General features: G+C 41.7%; 1 protein-coding gene across 7 annotated transcripts in view; it reads right to left on the bottom strand.

The window, feature by feature from the left end:
* Nucleotides 1-22,468, bottom strand: part of FAM13A (family with sequence similarity 13 member A) — a 137,766-nt gene that overhangs the window by 111,563 nt on the left and 3,735 nt on the right. For 5 of the 7 annotated variants that reach the window (XM_027636106.1, XM_027636103.1, XM_027636107.1 and 2 more), the window contains 2 exons: nucleotides 10,291-10,480; nucleotides 7,413-7,622 (listed from right to left, as the gene is read on the bottom strand). In XM_027636106.1, coding sequence (XP_027491907.1) covers nucleotides 7,413-7,622; nucleotides 10,291-10,447 — 367 coding nt within the window. In that variant the 5' untranslated portion in view covers nucleotides 10,448-10,480. Of the gene's footprint in view, nucleotides 1-7,412; nucleotides 7,623-10,290; nucleotides 10,481-11,903; nucleotides 11,967-12,968; nucleotides 13,041-22,468 lie in introns of those variants that run through there. The other 2 variants (XM_027636105.1, XM_027636104.1) reach the window with 2 other exon arrangements.

Below are 22,468 nucleotides of genomic sequence, written 5' to 3'. Positions count from 1 at the left end.
AAGTGAGTTCATGCTAAATGCTGACCTTCTCTGTTCTCTGTAACAGGCTGCCTTGTCCCAAAGTAGCTGCTGGCTTACCATGGGAATACAGACATCCTCCCCATGCTTAGGGTAACAAGGTGTCTTTTTCATTCAGAGGATGATCCTTATGATCCTTAGCAAGGAGATTCACCCAGCATTCAGTCAAAACCAAATCTTGCTCAGTCTTCAAGATTTGTTTTCAGTCAAGCAGATGTATCAGAAGATGTATCAAGCAACTGCATCAGAAGCAGCTGAGCAAATAGTTGCTGCTTCTGTTGCCTGCATGCAGAGAAGACTGGCAGAAAAACATCCAGTGCAGCTGCAGGAAAAAATAACATTTTACATTTCCCCAACATTTCAGAGGGAAAAAAAGGAGGAGAAAACAAAAATCTTTGAACACAGATTAAAATATGTATAAACACTTGGCAAGTTTCATCTTTGCTTTTACTTCTCATTTCCCAGAAATATTGCAGGGCTGGATTGAACAGTATTCCAGGAGTATGGTGCTTTGAAAAGTGGTTAGGAGTGAAAATTAGTAGTCTGTATAAAAATATCTGAAGGTGACTCCTGATAACTCAACCACTAAGCTGCAATGTTATTTCTGGTTTACAATCAGTCATTTTCTGTGGCTAATAAACAGGATTTATCCTACGTATAGTTTCGGAAACAAATGAGCTTTCTATATACATACTTGCCACTTCATACAGCTGAATTTGACAGATTTCATCTGCTTCCAAGCTTACAATCCCTGCTTTATATGACATGCATACTACTACATATGGTGAGAGAATCCTTTTTAAGTTTTATACGCATGGTGAATTCATTTTTATGTACCTGTTTTGGTACCACCAACTTGATAAGGAATTCTTTCATGACAGCAAAGTTTAAAATGCCAGTCAAATTACAGGACCAAACATTTCAACCAACTGATTAATTACATCCTTTTCTTGTACAGCTAAGAAATTAGCTCCTTCAGAGAACTCAAATATCAAATATGCATGAAGCAGATGAGAAAAAAATCTTGCTTGTTTATCTCAAGCATTTCTTTCAAAAATTTTGGAGCTATATAGAATATAAAACAGTCATGACTTCATTGCTATCAATCAGTTTGGTAACAGTAAGAAATCTGATTTATTACTTTACTTCTGCAGTAAAATTTCAGGATGCTTCTGAAGGCTGCATCAGATGGAATAACAATAAGAAATTTAGGTGCGTTTGTATTTGCACTGATCAAAGTGGACTGTACAGTCTCTGACTCGATTACTAATTATTTTTCTATTAAGCTTAAAGAAAAACAAACCCAACTAATTTCCGCATAGCCAGATCATTAAAATTCACCTCCTAACATACTTCTCTTTAGATAACAAAGCAACTAGCACAGAGTGTTTTCTACTACAAATTGCCTGAAGTTATGATAAGGAAAGCCAAAGTCATCTCTCAGAAAAAATGCACCTCTTCCACCACCATCACCCCACCATCTAATTAGGAAATGCCCTTGAGAACTAATTGCCTCTCTGAGTCTTCCACTGGGGCTTTAGATTGACAGGTACTTTTCCATTTACTGAAGGATTTTCCATCCCTTCCAAAGTAGAAAGATGCTAATAACAGCCATAAAAAATTCTGAACACAGGTTTGCACTCTGACAACAAATAAGGCTATCAGGTTCATGGCCTCAGCTGTATTTGGTAGGTGGGATGTCTTTGTTCATTAACCACAATAAGTTATGTGGAGCAAATCAACACCGCAGATGTTTATCGCTGGGCACAGCCAAACCTTTGTTTGTTTCTGTACTTTCAAGTACAGAGACAGATATTAGATCTAAGATCTTGAAAAATTACCCCTAATTGAAGGACACAGAGACACTCAGCAACATGAGGCAGCAAACCCTATTTACTGAGCCATGAAATTCCTTGTCCTTGTGAAATGGGAGAAAGAAAATACGGCTTTCCTCTTTCTTCCTGTTCCAGTGAAAACAAGGGAAGGAACTCAAGTTTTTCTTCCAATACAGTCCAAAAACCAAAACCACTTTGTTAATTCTCCTGCTGCTGACATTTCATGGATTTCAGCTTTATTTTTAAAAAAAATCCTATAACAGCTCATGGTGAATTTAGGTAATGACATGCATACACAGCATTCCATGCACTTTGTATATTTTTCAGGACAAGTGTACCTCTGCAATGATCATTTCTTCCAATAAAGCAGCTTTTCAACTCAGTAGAGAGCAAAAACAGTCTTCAGTCATAACAATGAGCAATTCCTTGGAGCAATCCTCCTCCTTTGACCACCTGCTAGACAATTTTTCAGCTTGTTTCAAAGTCATTCAGTAAGGTTTACTCAGCTGGTACTGACCAGAGAAGGAGAAAGAAGTAAAAGAAGAATGAAGGCTAGGAGGAAGGTCTCTCAAGGCATCTTTTTTATTCTGGAAGCCTTCCAAAAGTCATGTGCAACAGATGGCATCTCAGTAAAGGCCTGCACAAGAAGCTTGGCTAGATGTGCAGCCAGGAAGGGCTTGAAACCAAGGATGAAATAGTGGGTAGGCTGAGGAAGGGAACAAAACCAGAAGCCTCAGGCCATGTCCAGCCTCAGCAACTGGAGGACACAGAACACAGCATGACACAGGCAGAGGACCAAGGAAGCCAGCAAGGCCAGAGTGGCACCTCAAAGCTGAACTAGGGACTCACTACTGAGGAATAAGTCAAGGAGATAAGTGAAAAGGACAGGTAGTCTCTCTAAAAATGTTAATTAACTAGAAACAGGAGCCTCAACACTGTAGGAGGCACAGACACATCTGCGAGTGTGTTTTCAAGTCTCATTTAATTTCAGTATACACCCACATATCACAACAAGAGGGACATATTTTCCAGTAGTTCATCCTATTTCTGAACATACTGAATTTCTTTGACATGCTACAGACACAGTCTAATTCTCCAGTTCATCTCTCTTCATATTACTCCTTCCCCCTGCAGAACCTGCTGCCTGAACATCACTAAAGGTATGGATGCCTGCAAACAGGTGTGTGTAATTGTTTTGCTCATGTCTCAAATGGTCTGACCCCAAACAACTCCAGCCTGGAAGCGCTGAAACCATATCACCAGGGTGCCATGCCCTAGCCAACTATCTGTGCCACGAGACGAGGAAGAGAGGCTACTGCTTAGTGTCATGCTACCACGGCTTTCAGCTGCCTCGCATACTCCCAGATTGGAGGGCAGACAGAAAAGCTTGCATCTGTCAGCAGCTATCAATGTGCCCGAGGAAGTTAATCTTTGGCAGAGAGGCAGCAGGTTGTACACTGCAGTACCATGGCACCCACTGGACTGTCAGAGGAATCAAAGCATTTCTTTCCACCTCCACAATCTACGGGAAGCGGGGCTCCAGTCTCTCTCTGCCAAGAGACAATCTGCTTCAGACACGATCCTGCCACAGAGGGGAAAAAAAGGCACGCCTCGTTGCCATCAGTAAGAGAAATATTGTAAGTCCTTATCATCAGAAGGCTGTCATCACAATCCAACTTGAGACCCCTTGCTCTCTATCATTATGGCACTTTGCAGCGCTGTATTTATGCCTCATTCCAACACAGTGGAGAAGAGCACTCTCACTTCTTTTGCGGCTCTGCTGAGTGTCATCATCTGCATAAAAAAATCCAATTACAAGAGGTTTTACTGCTTAACAAACATCATCTCCATGTGCAAAACAGAAGTTATTTCTCTAGTTTGGAACTAGCCCTTATAACACTAACATAACACTAAAAGCCAAAGGAAAAGATTAAAATCATGTCACAAGAGCCTGGAGAACCACAGATATCTCGTGAATCTGATTTGGTGCACTGCCGCAGTTACCATGGTTAAAAGGTCAGCTCTCATGTATTCATTTTCACAGTCACTGTTCAGACTGAAATTTGACCTCTAAAATCGCCCAACACCAGCTGTATTTTTGGTTCTGCTTGTTCATGTAAGTCAAACAGCTGCCGGCTACTAAGCGTTCCGTAAACTGACCTGTTGATACAGAAGGGAGCTGCTCATTTCCTTCCACCTCCTCCCATCCCTCTCGCTATAACTAGCAGGGCTGTTCACAGGCATCAGACAAAACCTTGCCAGACATGGCAGGTTGTGAGCAGAAGGAGGTATGTGAAATAAAAGTCACATCTAGCTGCTGCCCCCTGAAAAATATAACTTCTCTAGTATGGAGCAACATCAAGTAGCCAGAGTGATGAAATAGAATCAACTTAATTCAACTGTACCAAAGGAAGACAGGAACCCACATTTCACTGTATCCCTGCAATGGCAGCAACAAAAAATAAACTTGCATGAGGGAAAAGCTTTCTGTATGATAAAAAGGAAAAGTATGCTAGCAACCTGTCTTTATTAAAAGCAAGTGACCTGTGAAAGGAGTAAGAGCTGCACGTACAGTTCCCAGTATGTACAAATGTCTTAAGAGTCAGTGACTGTGATGTAGAAGATAAGGAATGAAAAGCCAGAAGGAATAAACAAGCTCAGGCAGGGATTGCTTATGGGAGCTGCTGATTTCTTCTGTCTGAGGGTTCTGTAAGCACAGCCCATTTTGCATGGGCAGGGATAGCTCTGCTCTGCAGTGAAGCCTCAGTCACAAAAGAGATTGTGATGGACATTTTTTACCCCAGGACTCCCTGCAAGGAGCAGCCTTCATATTTGACAGGTGCTTTGAGGAGACCAGCCAACACCAACGTGTCCCTGGTCTGCACTTGCTGCACACATCTCTGATCAACATCCTTTACAGAGGGAGGTCCTTCTCAGCTCCCACTGCCACTCTTCTTTTCCAAGGGCAGAGAGAGAATGTCAGGACACAACAAATGGCCTTTGGACACACACATTATGTTTTCTGGAAATGCATAGTCTTGGCATTATGCTGAATATTTATATAAACAGCAGTGCTTTAGGATTTGGGGGCAGCATGCAGAGCTCTGTTTCACATGACACTGCACAGGCTGCAGGCAGCAATGCTAAACCAGCTGCATGGACTTCCTGAACTACTAAAAGGCCAGGTTCTCTCTTTCATAAAAGGGCAGATTATTTCCTCTTTGGTTTGGTAACAAAGACTATACCTGGAATTGAGAAGGGTTACAGCTACAGGTAAAATCTGTAATTTTCGGTCCAGTTATTTTTAACCAGAGAAATCACTCTCTAACAATTTTTATAGTAAGTAATCTAACTATGTGTTATTCTCATGTCAAGATCTCAGCTGCCTTAGAATATGCTGATATCAAGACGTGAAAATATTCCAAACTAACTCCAACATAATTCCAAAAAAGCATATCCCATGCAAAGCTTCAACAGAAGGGAATCCAGAGGCTGTAACGGAGCTTCTATTTGCCTTCACTGTAGACACGCAGTGAAGTGGCTTCAGATTCAAAGTTATTTTTTAATAACCTGTTGGGTTAGAAACAGTTCGACCTCTCTCTTCATAGTTCACAAAAAGAACGCCCAGGCACACACTCTCTTGGTACCATTTTGCAACAAATACCCTTGCACATACTTTGATAAGTGAACAGATAACTCCTCCAATCCTGCACAGCTGGTTGATCATTTAACTGTAAACAAATGCCCACTTACCACTTAAGCTAATCTGAACACAATGAAAGTCACCAGTCACATAGCTACTCATCTATGCTGTGTTTTCTAGGGCATGAAAAACCCCTCAGTTTTGGTCAAGCTTTACAGAAGTCTTTCCCTTGGCATAATAGCCAACTGGCACTTCTTTGCCCTAATCAAAAATTATAATGGGACTAAACTGAAGCTTCTTGTGCAATACAGGCAAACTTAGCTATGAAGACACGTCACAGTTGGATGGACTTTTGCAGAACTGGGTTCATAGGTTACACCACTAACTTTATTTGGAAACAAGAAAGTTTAGTGGGTAAATCTGCTAAGTGAGAATATCCAACTCATTTCCCTAGAAAGTACTGGGCGGATTTTGCATTTCTTGTGGGAAGCAGGAACAGACTAAACTTTCCACAAACACCACAAACAGCACTGTTCACAAAGCACATCAGTAGTTCCTGGCACAATACACCAAATATGACCTTTGTGGGGATGTAGAACAGCTAAGGTGTGACTTATACTAAATTTACACCTAAACTGTGATTTATGAGAAAGAACATAATTAAATAGAGCTCATAAGTCAGAACCGGTGAAACCTAAAAGACCCCAAAGAAAGTACAATGACCAGAAAAAAAGGGACTTTCTAAAAGAACAGCACCTTCCTACACAACACTTCCTGAACACTATCCTTGGGCACCAGAAAACTTTACTAAATAGGGAAGGTATTTTACACAGCTCACATGTAACCTTATTACAGCTGAAATGTCTGCACTCAAGGTAAAGCACAAAGTTCTTCTCCAGTGCACCATCAACACTCTGTACAGCCCAAAACACAAAAGAAAGAAAACATATGGTAGTGTTCTCCCTCATCTGGGAAATGGTTAAACTTCCTCTCCTCTGAAGGCAAGAAAAGAGGGACTGTGTGAGAACTTTGCACCATCTTCCACTAGGGATGCATGTCAGAGCACATGTTCCTTCTCTGCATCATGCATCACATATGCTCTTTACAGTAAGGCAAGCAAATTTTTACCCACCCATTTTGCAGCTTCTTAGGAAAACATAAAGAAGTATTGACTGCCTGCAGCAAGAGAGAAGAACTGCCACTGACCCACACGGTCAAGAACAGGGCCAACCACCTCTCATTCAACATAACATCACCAGAGAAGAAATGTATTACAGACAGATGAATTAGATTTAAACTTACACAACTCTCTGTTAAATGATTTCTCAACTTTCCACAGAAGAGGTGGTGTTCTGTCCTATGGTTGATCCACCACTCGAAGGTGGGTGAGGGGGTGTGAAAAGAAAGAAAGAAAGAAGTCTTCTAGGTTGTGTGTTACAACACGGAACAAAAGATAAAGTCTGCTGATACTTGCAAACTGTTTCCTTTTTTGATGGGACATTACAAAGAGAGAAGCAGAAACTTAGACAATGTATGGTTTTGGCCCAATTTGATTAGCAGATGAAGTTGTAACTTTTCAGAGTCCATTACAATGAAACTGCCAGAAACTACCCCAGCAAACAGATCAAAACTCTGTCCTACATAGACAGCAGCTGTTGTCTACAAGTTTGCTCAAAGAAACCAGCTGATTATAAACCAGTTTATATTCAGCAGATACAACTGGATAAGAAAATCATAAATAGTCCAGACTTTACAAGCACATAAGAAGCATTTTTCTGCCTCTCGTAAGAATTGCATATCTGGGAGCAGGTAAGAGCTAAAGTCAAAGGAAATGAGGAACAAAGTAGGTAAACCAAGAAACCAATAATCCAGAAAGAAAGTGCATTGAAGGACTGATATTTTACCTCTTCACTTACCCTGGTAAAGCTGAATGAACCTGGGATGTAAGGCAGATGTGATAATCCCATCTGGCAACTCTCTCAAAAATAATTTCAACAGACTGGCTGCTGAGTACACATCACCATCTTTAACAAGTTCCACCTCTTCTCCACGTTCGTACTGCAGACGCAACTGCTCCACCATTTTCATGCTGCCGTTTATTCTGAAGAGACCTTCCTGCGTCATACCTGTAATTATATATTGCAGGTAAGACTGATCAGAACTAAGACATCCCAGTGACACGATGAAACAGATATTTAGTGTGAATAATATACATGTAGTAATATAAAAGAGAGCAATTAATACACCACAGTTTAAAAAAAGCACTACTTTGCCCCCAGAAACCCCCTCTAGTCAAGTAGTTGGATTAGGATAAATAACAAATACTAGTGACAAGATCTTGAGGCCTGGGATACTCTTTTGAGAACCCACAAAACTCAGTGGCATTGCTGTAACCTCACACTACGGAGAAACCAAATCAGACAGACATATTTTGAATTGGTATATTTCAAGAGAAAAGGATCCCACAAAGGACTCTACAAAACAGTTCCGTTGTTTCATTTTTGCAAGCAGCCCATTATCTTGAGCAGGACTCCACCAAACACACATGTGACTACTGCCAGCTTCATGTTTCAGGGTAACAGGTTCTTACGCGTGACCATCATGAAGCAAAAACATCTGAACATACGCTGACCGCAGCAGTAACTCCATTATGAGTACTGCAACTTTATGATAGTAAGAAATCTCAGTGAGCAAATATGTATTTTGGATAGCACAAAGACCAAAGTATTTCACAATGAAAAAGAAACGGTATCGACCACCACAGGTTAGACAACTCACACCCAGTGAAGGAGATGTAGAAAGAAGGAGGTTTTTACAGAGCAAGCCAGACAAATCATACCATATCTAACATCATTTTCTAGGCATTTGTTGAGATTCATAACCTCCTGTGAAGAGCTTAAAACTGAACTCAGTAAATTAATTTTCCTCTAGAACGCTTTCACCACAAACTTTCTGCCTTTTCTAATACTGTCTATATTCCTGTTTCAGAAATATAACACTAAAAGGATCAAAATATATATGGTTTTTATCAGTTCAGACTAGACATCATGAAACAGCAATCTTAACAGAATGCTTCCAGTCCAGGAAGTCAATTCTGATGCAGCAGAGTTTGTAGAGAAAAATAATCTCTTTTATTGGACCAGAAGACAAATGGCTCTAGTAAGGGGAAAAAAATGGACAAGCACTCAAACATTTTACTCAACTACTACGAAATAGTGCTGACAGAGTTTGTATTCCTGTATTCACAATGAAATCCATTTTTATGTGGCATGCTGTGCTGCCATCTCGAGGGCAGAAAACACCTCATCTCAATCATGATTTTCATTTTTGCAGCATTGAGTGAGCAAAGAATACAGATCAAACTTACTTTCCTCTTCCTCAATCATTTATAGAAATAAAGAGAGGCTAGAACATCCTGACAACAGCAATCAGACAGTACTAAACACAGAAGAGGGAAATTTCATTTCATCTATAAATTTGGAAATAGGCAGCTTAATGCAAACTTAGTTCAAGGATGTGTCTGCCACACGGTCAGCTCAGACTGGTTCTCTGGCCCTCTGTTAAAAACGTCTTCACAGTTAACTTTGCCATTAATTCACAAAACAAACCTTATACAGGTACAGGACGCCCATTTCAAGAACTTCTTCCCATGTAAGAGAACATCTTTGAGATCTAGCTTGAGCTTTTGAGAAGGAGAATGGATTGTATCTTTATTGGGGCTAGATAATCAACTTGGCATTCAGAAGCCCAGCTAATCTAGCTGCAGAGTAGAAAACTTGGCTTATTTAGTCCATATTTGGGACACAGTTGTGTGGGATTCTGATCTTATTATGGAACACAGAGTGCAGCCCACAACTTGCAGTCAAGAGCGTTTGTCAGCTTCTGGTTTTGATTAAATCCTAACTGATGGAAAAATTTTTCCATCCTTGCTCTTTCAGTGTTCTAGCAAACCACTTTAAGGCAAGTTGAAATAGATCAAGCAAGATGCTGCTGTGTAAAGGTAGGACCACGTTTTAAATTTGCACTGTACCCCAATCCAACCTAACTTTCAAGCCATGATTGCATCTATCAGCTTCTGAGGATCTATCAAGATCACTGTCATGGAATCTAAGGCTCTGCAATTGGATTATCATTACTGAGTAGCTAAAAGAAAAACCTTAGGGTAAAACCAGATGCAGCTTCCTACAAGATGAAATTATCTCCACAAAACCTTCTCCATTGCTGACCAAGCGCCACAGAATACATCTGTGCACCAGTGGTGCTCTAGATTTCTGCAAGATTTATTTCAACAACAAGAAGTCTCATTAAATGAGTGCAAAGAGGAGCTAAGAATTGAACACCTACCTCCTTGAGGGGATTCATAACTAGAATCTATCTGAAAACCTGTAAGAACATGTACTCCTTTTCAGTAATGTTCTCTGACTGGGGGGAGGAGAGGGGGGCATCCGTGAATACCTCTGTTTAGATACTTACATCTTCTCACTGTCAAAAAGTGTTAAAGACAAATGTTTTGCAACTAGAAAACAACACAAACCTTCACAAACGGAATACATTCTATTTATAAACTGAACATCTTGTTTATGAGAGTGTGTTGCTACTTAACACCGTAGTTTACCTTTATAAACATATTAAAAGTAAGTTCAGCATCAAAGCAGGAAAAAAGAAAAAAGGAAGCAAACTATATACAGTAATACTCTTTGTCTGTGGCTAGTACCACAAAAAGAGACATATCTTCCCTTTGAAGAGTCTTACATAAAGAGTGCAACTAAGCAAAAGTGATTCCACTAAGCTTACCATGTTGAGTGAGGTACTCGACTATATTCCACACAACTATTGGAATACCGTTTTTGCTCAGTCCCTGCTGCTGGAGCTCCAGAAGACTCACACCAAACACCTTTGGACAAGTTGAGTCCCTCTGCTTGTTCAGTGGAAGCACAGCTATCTTTTTCATGTCCTCCTTCAATCTCACAGCCGTTTTGCTTTGCTTAAAGGAGTAGAGGAAAAAAAAGTGGATTAGTCACATTTGCTGTAGAAGGTTGCACAGTCACAACATAAGCACATGTATCAAAACTGGCTTTTACACTCCAGAATAAGGTTTTGGTCTTACTTTCTTTTAAATCACAGGAAAAATATCTGTGAAGTAGGAAAAGAAAAATTAACAGAGAAAGAAACTAGAAAAGGAACAAGAAAAGCATGTAGGTAGTCTGTAGTTAACAGAGAAAGACTTTTGTAAGCAAGCTTGTTACTAGAATATCAACTAACTACAAGTCACAGGAGACTGCTCCTGTAACTCATGAAGTTCACATGGATTACAAAAGCAACTGGACAAACACAAAGAATCCCAACACACCACCATTAGTTCAGCTTATCTCCAGGATGCCTGTCAGGGAGAGTATGCTGGGGAAGGTTTACTACACCCTTCTTCCAAATGCTATTCATTAGGGATTCATTTTGGCCACTGTCAGGTGAGATGGACCCTTTTGAAAGATTTTACGTTATGTTTAGTATCTGCTAAGTCTGAAATTTAATTACTGAGGTTTTAAGCTTAGAAACGGACTATGTAATCTAATCACACATAATAAGGGGGGTAGAAAAACAACTCCACAATAAACCCTTAATCCCATAGGTTCTTCTGGAGGCACAACGTTCTCAAAAGTTTTGAGTTGCAGTGGCAGGGAAAACACAGGAAGACAGTCAATAAACCCCAGAAGAATAAAATAACACATGATAAATTTATAGGATCCATAATAGGCAGAAATCTAAATTAGCCTACAGCACTGACATTTGGAAAGACCGTTCAAGGCAGAGCAGCAGCATCACCCATCACAGTTACATTAACACTGCAGGAACTGGGGGCCACTGTTACCACAGAGTTCAAGCTCTTGTCCACCACTTGCATGGTGCTTAAAAATGAACTTATTCCTACTGTGTTTCATTAACAAATCGCTAGTAGAAACATAGAGAATACTGTATGGTAACACAAAAATGTGCTCAGACTCTTGACTAAGTCTTGGCATTTTATTGTATTAAGACAGATTTTAGCATGGTATACATGTTTTATTTTAAAAAAACTTTAAAATCTCTTCAGTTGTGAGTCCATATTTTTACTTTAGCCTGTAAGCTACATGAACATCTGCATCGGTGCTGCTATTAAACATGACTGTCCTTCTTTCAAACATAAAATGGTATGGCAGTTCACCCACTTTGCTGTGCTTTTTCCATTAAACACAGCTATTTGAAGCACATGTGTGTTCTACAGTCCCAGGTCCTATGCAACACACCTGATATTTACAAAAGACATTGCTTATATAAACATCATAAATATGTTTTACTATTTGTGAAACAGAATTGCAACATTGCATTATTGTGACTACCTTATAAATATTTATGATAAACAGTACACTCACCAGTGTTTGAACTGAAATCTGACCGACATTAAAATACCACATTTCTTTCAAAGAGACATGTTCCCATTCAAGATTAATGAATAATAAATTATTTTTATTCCAGGCAGATACACGCCAAGGGAAAAATCATCTAGCCTAGGTTAAATTCAGAACACAGCAAAAATCCTTTGAGCAGTTCCTGAGCAGCTGCGATGCTCAGAGAGCTTTTCCAATTAAGGCCTTCAATTAGCCTCACAATCTTGCTCAGTTACAGCATTTCCAGCCTGTTTCAGCATTCGAAAACCTGAATAACTGAGCTGGACTTACTTGGGGAAACTCACTATTTAAATTTGCATGAGAACCAACAGACGTTTCCCATGTTTCTGGAAACATGGGAACTGAGAAAATTTTCGAGCTTGTTTCACGACCTGGAGAGGCTGTGCTAACTAGAGAACAAAAAATTACGCGGTTATCCAGAATACACATCTAACCAAAATCAAAATCATCCCCTCAAAACAGCTCTGAAACAAAGAGTTCAGTGTTAAGTTGCCTTATAGATGGAAGATCCGACTTTACACTGTAAAAACGTGTCCAAATATTAATGCCACTGTTAGTGATCACAAGACTGGGAAAGCAACTTAAATCATCCCTGCACGATGCCGCCAAAAAGTGCCGCCCAGACACATGGAGAAAAGCTATTTATACGCCACAGGGACGCACTTTTACAGCTCATCTAGGAACTTTAACGCGGGGAACACGGCAGCGCAGTTGCTCTCCGGCTTAAATAATGGGGAGGGGGGGGATAAGACCGACTGGAATTGTCTTTATTAATCTTCACCTCTCCCAAACGAGAGAGCTGCCGAGAGGGAGAGAAGGGAGAGGAGGGGAGCGCTCGGGACGAGCAGAAGGCGCCGGGCCCAGGCCAAGCTCTCCTCCCCCGGCCCCGCGACGGACCCCGGCGGGGCGGGCGGGCGGAGGCTCCTCCAGCCGCCATCCATCTCCCCGCTCCCCGGCCGCGCTCCGCAGCCGCTCCCCCGGCAGCGCCGCCCCGTCCCCGAGCCCGTCCCGCCGCCAGCCCCTACTCACGCGTACGGCCAGCGCCCCGGCCCCCATCCCGGCTCCCGCTCCGCCCCGGCCGCCCGCCCTCGCTGCTCCCGGCGAGCCCCTCCCGGCGAGAGCCACCGCCCCGAGGTGCCGCCCGCCGCCCCGGCCCGCCCCGCGGCCCGCGGGGGGAGCGGGGTCGTTCCCCCGCCTCCCTCTGGAGCGGCTGGGAGGGCTCGGCGGGGGCGGCTCTGCCTCCTGGAGCCTCCCCGGGTCATGGCGGCCGGGCCACGGGCCCGGCGGCTGCACCGGGCGGTCCCTGGGCATCGCCGAGGGCCCGGGCGCCGGGAGCTGCCGCTCGGAGCCCGGTGCCGGGCGGGGAGGGAGAGGAGCCGCTCAGCCCGTGTGCGAGCCCGGGCTCGGGCACAGCCGGGCCGCCGCTCGAAAGGTCTCCGCGACCCCGCGTTCAGCCCGGTAACGTTAGCGGGGCTGCGGGAGGAATCGCAGCCGGGCAGCCAGGGAAAACAAACCTTCCTGCGCCATGGCACTGCCAGGGGAGCACGGCGCGGGGCAACGCGTGGCCTGAGTTTGGAAGGTGTGAAGCAGTGCAAGCGTAGCCCCCGTCCCCCCTGTGAGTGTCCATCTAGGGATACGTTGGTGAAAGAAGTGAAAAGTTAAAGCAAAAAGTGGAGGGCAGGGCACCCTTCACAGCTAGCGCCTGCCGGCAGTCACGGCATGGTGATGGTGGGATGAAGAATTCACTTCCCCCGTTGCCCTTCTCCCGGTCACCTCAGCCTGGAAGCAGTGTTTGTCCTAGAAATTAAAAGTACATTTCAAAACAGAACTGTAGAGTTCTGGTGTTTCAAATGTTCGACTTTTGTTTGTTTGTTTGTGGAAGAAAAGCACCCGCATTTTTATTTCTGTATCAGATGCAAGCACTGCTTGGCAGGGCCTTAGCATTGGGATAGGAGCAAAGGTCTTTGGAAAGTGTCTCTCAGAAATACCCACTTCTGGTACAGGGACAAAAGGAAGTCTGTCCAAATAGAGTAAACGGAAGGAAAAAGAAAATTTTATCAAACCTTCCAGATGAGGAAAATGCTACCTGCAGATCTGAGTTCTCATGCACAATTTCTATTTTATTAAGAACTATAATCACAATCTCCTTCGTGCTCAGTTTTTGTTTTCCTCTCTAAGGCAGTCTAACCCAAAATGACTAATTTCCAAGTTGGCACGTGTACAACAGAAAGTTAGACTTGGTGATAGTTAATTTTGGTGTTTTAATTTCACTTTAGGACTCTTAAAGTGAATTGATGTAACAGCCTCCTCCATCCTCCTCTTTACTGTAAGCCTCTAATGTACTTTTCACATAGATCACAGACTGCTCTTTTCTTCTTAGTCCTAATTGCAGCTTCACCGTGAAAACCAATGGCATGCTTCAAGCCATAAGCCAGAGAGGGAATGATGAGAAACTGCAGCTTTCTGGAGACTTCACTTGGGAGTGAAGAGTTCAGACATGAAACCACAGTAAACAGAAGCTACAGTGTTAAGGTAGCAGGAACATCCTATAAAAACCAAGACCAGAAGACAAGCATTACCATCTCCTAATCAGAGCCTTGAAAGTCACGCTTCTGCTAAGTCACTGGAGCACTTGGGGCTATGATATGCTGGTAACTTTTCTCTGGGTTAATAAAGACACTTCTGGACTTGCTTAAAGTCTTGAGAGAGCTGAAGACCAGCATACTCATCTCCTGTGTGGTAGAAGAATCAAAACCAGACTGAAACTTCCTCAGTGCCTTTGTCCCCTCACAACTTTTCCTCATCAGCACCCCACGGGGCCAATGACCCCTGTGCAGGGCAGAGTAAGATTCACCTGAACTTTTTCTAACCCCAGCCTAGGAGTAAATACATTCCTTCCTGCACCTTCCACCCTTCCCACAGGGACATGTTTCCATATATCCTGATGTTCTTCTCCTCCCTTTACTGAACCACCACCCTTCAGGATGACGGTTCAAAAGAAAGGTGTGATGAATGGGGAACAGCAGTATTCTGGCACCACAGAAATCAGCCAAGGCCTGCTGTGGTATTTGACTGTAGGTTGCACCCTACTCAGGAAACCTTCACTGTTTTCCTTTAAGCAATTCAGAAAACCCTTAGAAAACAAAAAATCAGAAGCAGCCACACCTATCACAGAGAAACGGAAAACTCCTCAAACCCAACAATAAAAAAACATACCTCTGTATATGCCCCCTATTATGCTATTTCATTTTTTCTGGCTAAGGTGTTGCATCAAACAACTGTCTCTTCCCTTTTCTACTCCTGAGGAATTTTATACTGCATGAACAGAACAACTACAGGATGCATGCTTATTTATGCAATTTGTCATAAACTATGTCTAGAGCCACGAGAGCTCAAATCAGAGCAAATGCATTGTGAAAGACTGATGAAAAGCCTGTGAGACCCACCAGTTGTGTATCCCTAGTTTTTGTGACATATCATGCCAACCTTCCCTGGGCCACACAGTTGTTTCCTTTAGTTCTCAACTACGCTGTTATCATCTGTGTGCAAGAATAGCTCGATGGCTTTTTAACATGCCTGTCTTTTTAGGGGAGCCAAGAGAATATATTCTCTACCTGAGATACACACCTCCATCATTTACTCTCTAATTCCACATAACTGCTAAAAGCTAATGTAAAAACATTGCAAAGGACAGGCTAATATAATCATGCAATGAATCAATAGAGGAAGAAAAATATTTTTTTCCCCTTCCACTTGTTTACAAATAAGGCATTTAACCTCAGATGTTGAAACAACATTCCCGGAGGGAAAGAACAGCTGGGATAGTGTTAGAAGTTCAAAGGAACTGCCTCACACCATTTCTGTGAGTAATGCCTTTGTCTCTGTGATAGCATATGTTGCTTTAACCTGACTATTATTCATCATTTCCATTGTGACATCAGAATTCAGCACTCATTTCATAACAGCTCACATAAAAGCAGGGTGAAAAGAAGTGAAAGAAGTGTCTACTGCCGGCTCTGACATCCTTGAACATTACTGTGTCCTCCTGATTAGCCCAGGTAGCCAGCTGCGGGATATTTGCTGTGACCTCCCAGGGCGCTCACGAGAAGGCCAGCCCAGCTGAGCATGGGGCATACTCGAGTGACCTGCATAGTGTAAGACCTGGCAGCTGCAGGTGACAGAAGGAGACAAATCAAGAAATCAAGAAACATGCAAGAGCAGCTCAAAATTGCCAGACCAACACGTTAGAGTAGGTTTAGATTACATATTAGGAAAAAATTCTTTACTGTGAGGGTGGTGAGGCGCTGGAACAAGCTGCATACAGTGTTTAGGTACACGTTGGATGGAGCTCTGAGCAACCTGGTCTAGTGGAAGGTGTCCCTGTCCATGGCAGGGGGATTAAAACTAGATGATCTAGAGGTCCTTTCCAACCTGGGCTATTCTGTAATTCTATGATCTGGCTGACAGGTTTGTCTGCATCGAGTAACTAACCAGAACTTCTCATCCAAAAAGCAATGACAAGACACCTTTTTTTAAATAAAATTAAAAGGCATGCAATAAAAAGCATGTGACTTACTTCAATCAAGACGTCTGTGTGAAGTATTGAAGTATTACTGAACTGCTTAGACTCTGAAATACAGCTATAATGGTAAGGAACCAAGGAAAAATAAATAGCTATCAAATACCTGAGTCCAAATTAATATATAGTTTAAACAGCAGGGTTACCAGCCTACTGAATCAATGAGATGGAGACAGTCATACTAATTATAAAATTATTTCAAATAATACCAAGTTTCTTCAGGCGTACCTAATTGCAAATTTAAACATGTCCATGTAAATTGGCATTTGTAGATTTGATGATCTCAGCAATTTTTCTGTAAAAACAGTAGCATTGTAAGACTGTGTGATAATTTAGGTTATGATCTGGGAAAAACTGGATTTTTAAAACAACAATAGAGTACAGAGAACAGGAGCTGCTGCTGCCACACCAGCTTCTGGCTTGTAGCACAACAGAGAAATCTCTCACCTCCCCAAATCAAAACTACAACAAAGCAATCAATTTTTGCCTGGGCAAATTGCTATGCCTTCATGAAGCCATAGTAAAATCCACCATGGTCGTTAAACTTATGTGGGAGAGTAAAAGCATAAAGCATGTTACACAATTTCTGCCTAAATGCAATGCAAGCTGTCTGACAGCCCGACTGCTCCTGAGGATTTTACTTCTCTATAATGGAACCTACGCCTTTGTTGCAAAGAAACAGGGGAGCAAAGACACACCAGCACTTAGGCTCAGCCTGCCAGTAGTTGGGGCTAGCAGCATGGTCCTGCATCCTGCTCTCCTGGGTAACCAGTGCTGGAGGACACAAAATAAATAAATATTCAAACAAACTAACTTTGCCAGGCAAAATGTGCCTTCTCACCTGGCAGCTGCAATTCGATCAGTTTTCTGTGGACCGTTGCTTCTTAATGATAATGCCTGCCTTTCAGTGGCACTAGACCAAAATACACTGGGTTTTGGAGTCAGAATAAGGATGAGTTTCCCCAGGATGTTGTTCTTGTAAGTGGATTAAACATCTTAAATATGTAAAACTAGTATTAATTTTGGAGAGTTTTGTTGCTTTTGTGAAAAAATACGTGTCTACCTTGCACTTCCACCTGAAAACCAGACAGCGAAGGGACTAGAAACTATCTCATTTTCCCTTCATTGTGTTGTCCAAATGAAGAAACACCAAAATCCACTGGGCAGCAGATGGAGGACAGAAAGTTAAACCAGCATTTTTGAATGCTCTTTTACTGAAAGATGGGGCAGGGATTTGTTGTGTGACTCTTTTCCAATGTAAACCCTACAGAAACGGCGGGTTGAATTTTTAATGTCTTCACAGCACCTTTGCCCTTCAAGGCAGGGGAGGATGTAGGAGAAAGAGAAATCTTATATGAAAGTTACGATTCTAAAGTAAAAATCCAAATTGTTATTCTTGAAACACAATTTTGAGTTTTACCAGTCCTTGAATAATGTTCTGCTGCTCAACATTATCTATGACAACCCATTTTATTTATACAAAATTTCCTTTAGAAAAAGTCAATATTTGTTGGGGGCATTCATTACTACATGTGACTCCTCTGAAAACAGAACACTCTGAATGACAAGTACTTCATCATAAAAACAGCACTGCAAAAGAAAGCACAGAAATAATCAGTGGTGATAAATAGGAGAAAGGATTTATAAATAAATTATTTTTTATTTATTTTTATTATTATTAAATATTATTATTTTTATTATTTTATTTAGGTCAACAATGAAAAATGTCCAGTACCTACATTTTGATATAATAGTTTCAGGGCGGGAGAGATATTTTTTTTTAAGGTTTATGGCTTCTGGTACTTGAAGTTTCATTTTCTTCCTCTCCTCACTCACCTTTTTTGCCTTCCTTCCCCTCCAGGTAACTCTAAACACAAATTTCATCTAAGTGCTGCAGTGTTTGGTCTCTCTAGGGCTTCCACATCCTGGAGCAAACCAGTGGGAGGGATTACAGCTATTCACAAAGACAGCAGTTGTCCCAAACTGGTGATGAAAGGATGTATCACCTCATAACATGGATGATGAAAGATGGGATTTTGTGTGCTCAGGCCCCTTTCATCACCCCTATATGTGTGCAAGGCCTAAGTAAATGCTAGCTAAATGAAGGGCTGAGCCTGCTAAACACTTGCCTTTAGCTCAGAAGGAACGGGAGGCTTCACTACAGTAACTTACAGAAAAGTGTGTGTGATGTATTTTCTGCAAAAACCTGTCAGAGGCTGCCCATTGCTGTGTTATGAAACGGAGCCTGTTAATCAGTTCAGCCAAGCTACCACCACTGCCAGCTAAACATCAGATCTGCAGGGCAAGGACCTACCTGGGCCACGTTTTAGCCTGAATTTCTTCCCTTGGCCACTTGGGACAGAACCTTTGTGGGTATTTGATGACTCTTGAAGTTAAAAACCGAAAATAAAGCAGGTTGTATAAGTGTAGAAATTATTTAGCTGACTAAATCAATAGTCAGCTATTGTCTGACTAATTATTAGCACACTAATCTCTACTTAGTGACACATAGGTATTTTTAGAGAGAGGTTTGCCTCTTACTGTTGCTGCAATGTTTTAAAATTAGACATGGAGTTGCAAACGGCTCAAATGTTTTGTGGCAGACTACATTACAAAGATGTTTTAATTTCAGCAAAGCTACGAAACAGGTTTTTTTCAGACCCAAACATCCCTCAATAATACCAAATTATTTAAGAATTAACGTATCTTACCAGTATGCAGGCTCCAAATAATAGCAAAAAAAGGAGGTCCCTGAGTGGGCAAGGATCATAGAGATTCATTCCTGGAGGGAAAGAAGCATTTTCATACCTGGCCTAAACTCGGGTTTACATCTCCATCTTGTGGCAAAAGGGGATGGGTGCAAGGCAGCAAAAGGAAATTACACTTTGTGGCCAAGGGTAACCCGCGGTTTCACAACGTACCAAGCAGCAGAGATGCATAAGGGAATGTCCTCTTGCTAAAATCTCAGCAAAACTGCATTCCAAAGAGTTTTGCTTGGTGTAGAAAGTGTCTCCATCCCAGCATTGTGCCAACCAATTAAAGAAATCTGCTTGCCATAGTTCAATCCCATCTTACCAGGGGAAACCTAAATTTCATTTAATTTCATGGACTGCTGGTAAGTTTTGGATCAGATCTATTAGTTGAAACCGAGCAAGAAAACCAGAAAAGCACTGCCAGAAGAACTGTACCGTGGGCACAGTGCCAGTCTCAATATGCTCATTGTTTGTGGGTGTCTGACTTTGAACACACACATTTTAATACACCTACCCCACTTCTGAGACAGACATATTTCAGTGTGGTTAGTGCTTAAGCTGGGTGATGTATGTGGTCATCCAACTTAGAGCAAGGAAGAGCAGCATGCTGTGTTCCAAAAGTTATAGTTGTGTTTTTTACCCAATATCAGCTACTAAGGCATTTTATAATGAACTCAGAAACACAGGAAGCAGGTGAAATATGGAGACACGGGAAGATCAGAGTACCAAAAAGCATAACAAGCCTACAGTAGAATAAAAAGACTTCGTTGGAAACCCTGTGAGAATAGTAACGAGCTTTACAAGCAAATAAGAAGTGTTCATCCCTTCTTTCTCTTCCCATCTCAGCCCCCACCTCAGGTTGTCAGTCAACCTTAGCAATTAAATTGTTAAAGATCAACAGCTGTAAAAGAAAAGAGAATAGCATTTTTATTCTATCTCACAGTGAGTTACATGGTTTTAAAAATTATGCTTGGTGAAACCTGCACACATTTTTAAAACCAGGCAAATCCAGGCAGCAGCTGGCAGGACTGCAGCATACTTAAAGATATCTAGAATCCCCATGGGACAAGAGTGTGGGAGCTTGTGCTGCTGTTCAGACACAATTCTGAGGATATTAGTGGGATGTCTACACAATTCCAAAGATATTCAGACACGCTTATAAGGATATTAATGGGATGTCTATCCTATGTAAAAACTCTCAAAAATTTCACCCTGTGTTTCCTGGCCTAGAACACCAGCACAATCCAGCCTCTATGTCTGGCTACTTCTCTGTACCCAGAGCAGTCCAGAACCTTAGATTTAGACAGATTGAGACCCCACTGAAATCTGCCTGTGAACTGGGCAACGTTGTGTGAGCTCAGCTAACACATGGTAATGAAGCAGCCTTAGCCTAAGATTTAGGCTTAAGTCAATTGAAAAGAGGATCCAAGCTCTTGAATCTGGGCTAGACTTTGTGAAAAGGTTGCAACACAGCCCAATATGTTTGGGATGCTGCTATTTCAAGAGTTCCAGTCACTCCATGAAATTGTCAGAAAGTAGGCAAGAGTTTCCAGGATTCCCCAGGGAGATAAATAGGAAAGAGAAGAAAAAAATTTGAGGACAATAAATGTTTTTGGGGTTTTTTGCTATCATATTTTGGCAAAGGAAATCTCTCCAATATTACATACCAAAAATGTTCATCTTTCAGTGACCAACTACATGCAGCAGAACAGGTTAATTTTTTTCCTCCTGGAAATTTCATTTTTTATGTGTGTGAGCTTAATCTCACAGGTAACAGAAATCACATGTCCCTTATTGCAGGGTAAAATGAAGTGTGATCAATAGAAGAGAAATATGTAGGCTGGGCCTAAATAAAACTTCTCTAAATTTGCTATCTTGTTGCCTTGACAATACAAGTCCGTCTAAATAACAAATAAAGACTCTGAGTACCAGACTGGAGAGAGCCACATCTGATGCAGGGAAAGGATCCTGCCCATTAATTTGTATGAGCAGAGAAGCCTACATGACAGGATTTGGACACTGGAGACAATCCACTCATGAGGGAACTTGCACTTAATCTCCATGGTGCAAACATATAACACTTGCATTTAATCTGACCCTGCTTTAGGAGTCTCTGGTCTATGAAGGGTTTGTCATTGCCCATGAGGAGAGCATAAGTCATCCTTTGTGTTAAATCTCTGAGGCCGTATTGTGGCGCCCCAGATGCTCTGCAGAGGATAAGAAGGAAGATCTTCTGGTGGCTGTCATTACCCTACAAGTTTTTTTAGTTATATTTTTAATTTATCAGGTGTTTACCAAGTGTGTAAAATAATCACTTTGAGAGTGAATGGCATTTGACAAGTTGATTTTCTGTAAAAGTCAGCAATCCCAGCTGAAGCCAGCTCAAACAGTCTTCAGAAAGCAACCTGTAAACAAACCTGTTTTGGTTGGAAATTGTGCATCCTGAAGCCAAGCAAAACTCAGTCACATCAGATTTTGTAAATTTGACTTTGTCTGGGTTTTACAGACTTCTTTGCTGTTTGTTCAGCGCCCTGAAAGCTAGTACCAAGGAGAGATCTAGAGCTCAGCAGAGTCTTAGCAGGAAAAAAAAAAGTTTTCTTCAGTTTTTTTTTTTTTTTTTAAATGTTAACACACACCATTTTGGCTGAAAATCTAGTATTTCAAGTCTGAAATTGCCCCACCACAGCACACTGACATTCTGGCCAGATGATCCCTGCTCCTACCCTTTTCTTTAGCGGAAAGGCCAAGGTCTGCTTTAGCTGTAGCCTGATAATGAACTGTGATGAAAATACTAGGATCTGTAATGTGATGTGTTTCCAGCTGAATCAAAGAAATATCAGTTCTGCTGTTTGAGGTATTGGGATAAACTCACCTACAGTACTGTGTTCAGTCCTGCTTCATAAGAGATTAATTTAAATGAAGACAAGTGCAGAAAAGAACTAGCAGGATCAAACAGAGAGGAGAAAATTCAACTTGATGTTGGAAAATGAAGACTGGAAACAAATATGATTGCTTGCTGCTACAATATAGGAGACATCAGAGAGAGGAGAGAGTTGTAATGTATGGAACAAATTTGGAAAGAGTAAAACTAGCATCTGTGGCTTGTGAATAATTTTAGGGTAGAATACAAATATTTAAAACCTAGCCAAGTGCTGGAGTAGCCTTTTGTATGGAGGAATAAAGGTCAGAAACCTAAA

The sequence above is a fragment of the Corapipo altera genome, unplaced genomic scaffold (genome assembly GCF_003945725.1).
Source record: "Corapipo altera isolate COAL_440 unplaced genomic scaffold, ASM394572v1 22b, whole genome shotgun sequence".
Taxonomy (NCBI): Eukaryota; Metazoa; Chordata; class Aves; order Passeriformes; family Pipridae; genus Corapipo; species Corapipo altera.
Note: the sequence above shows the minus strand (reverse complement) of the source record. Positions and strands in the feature narration are given on the sequence as shown.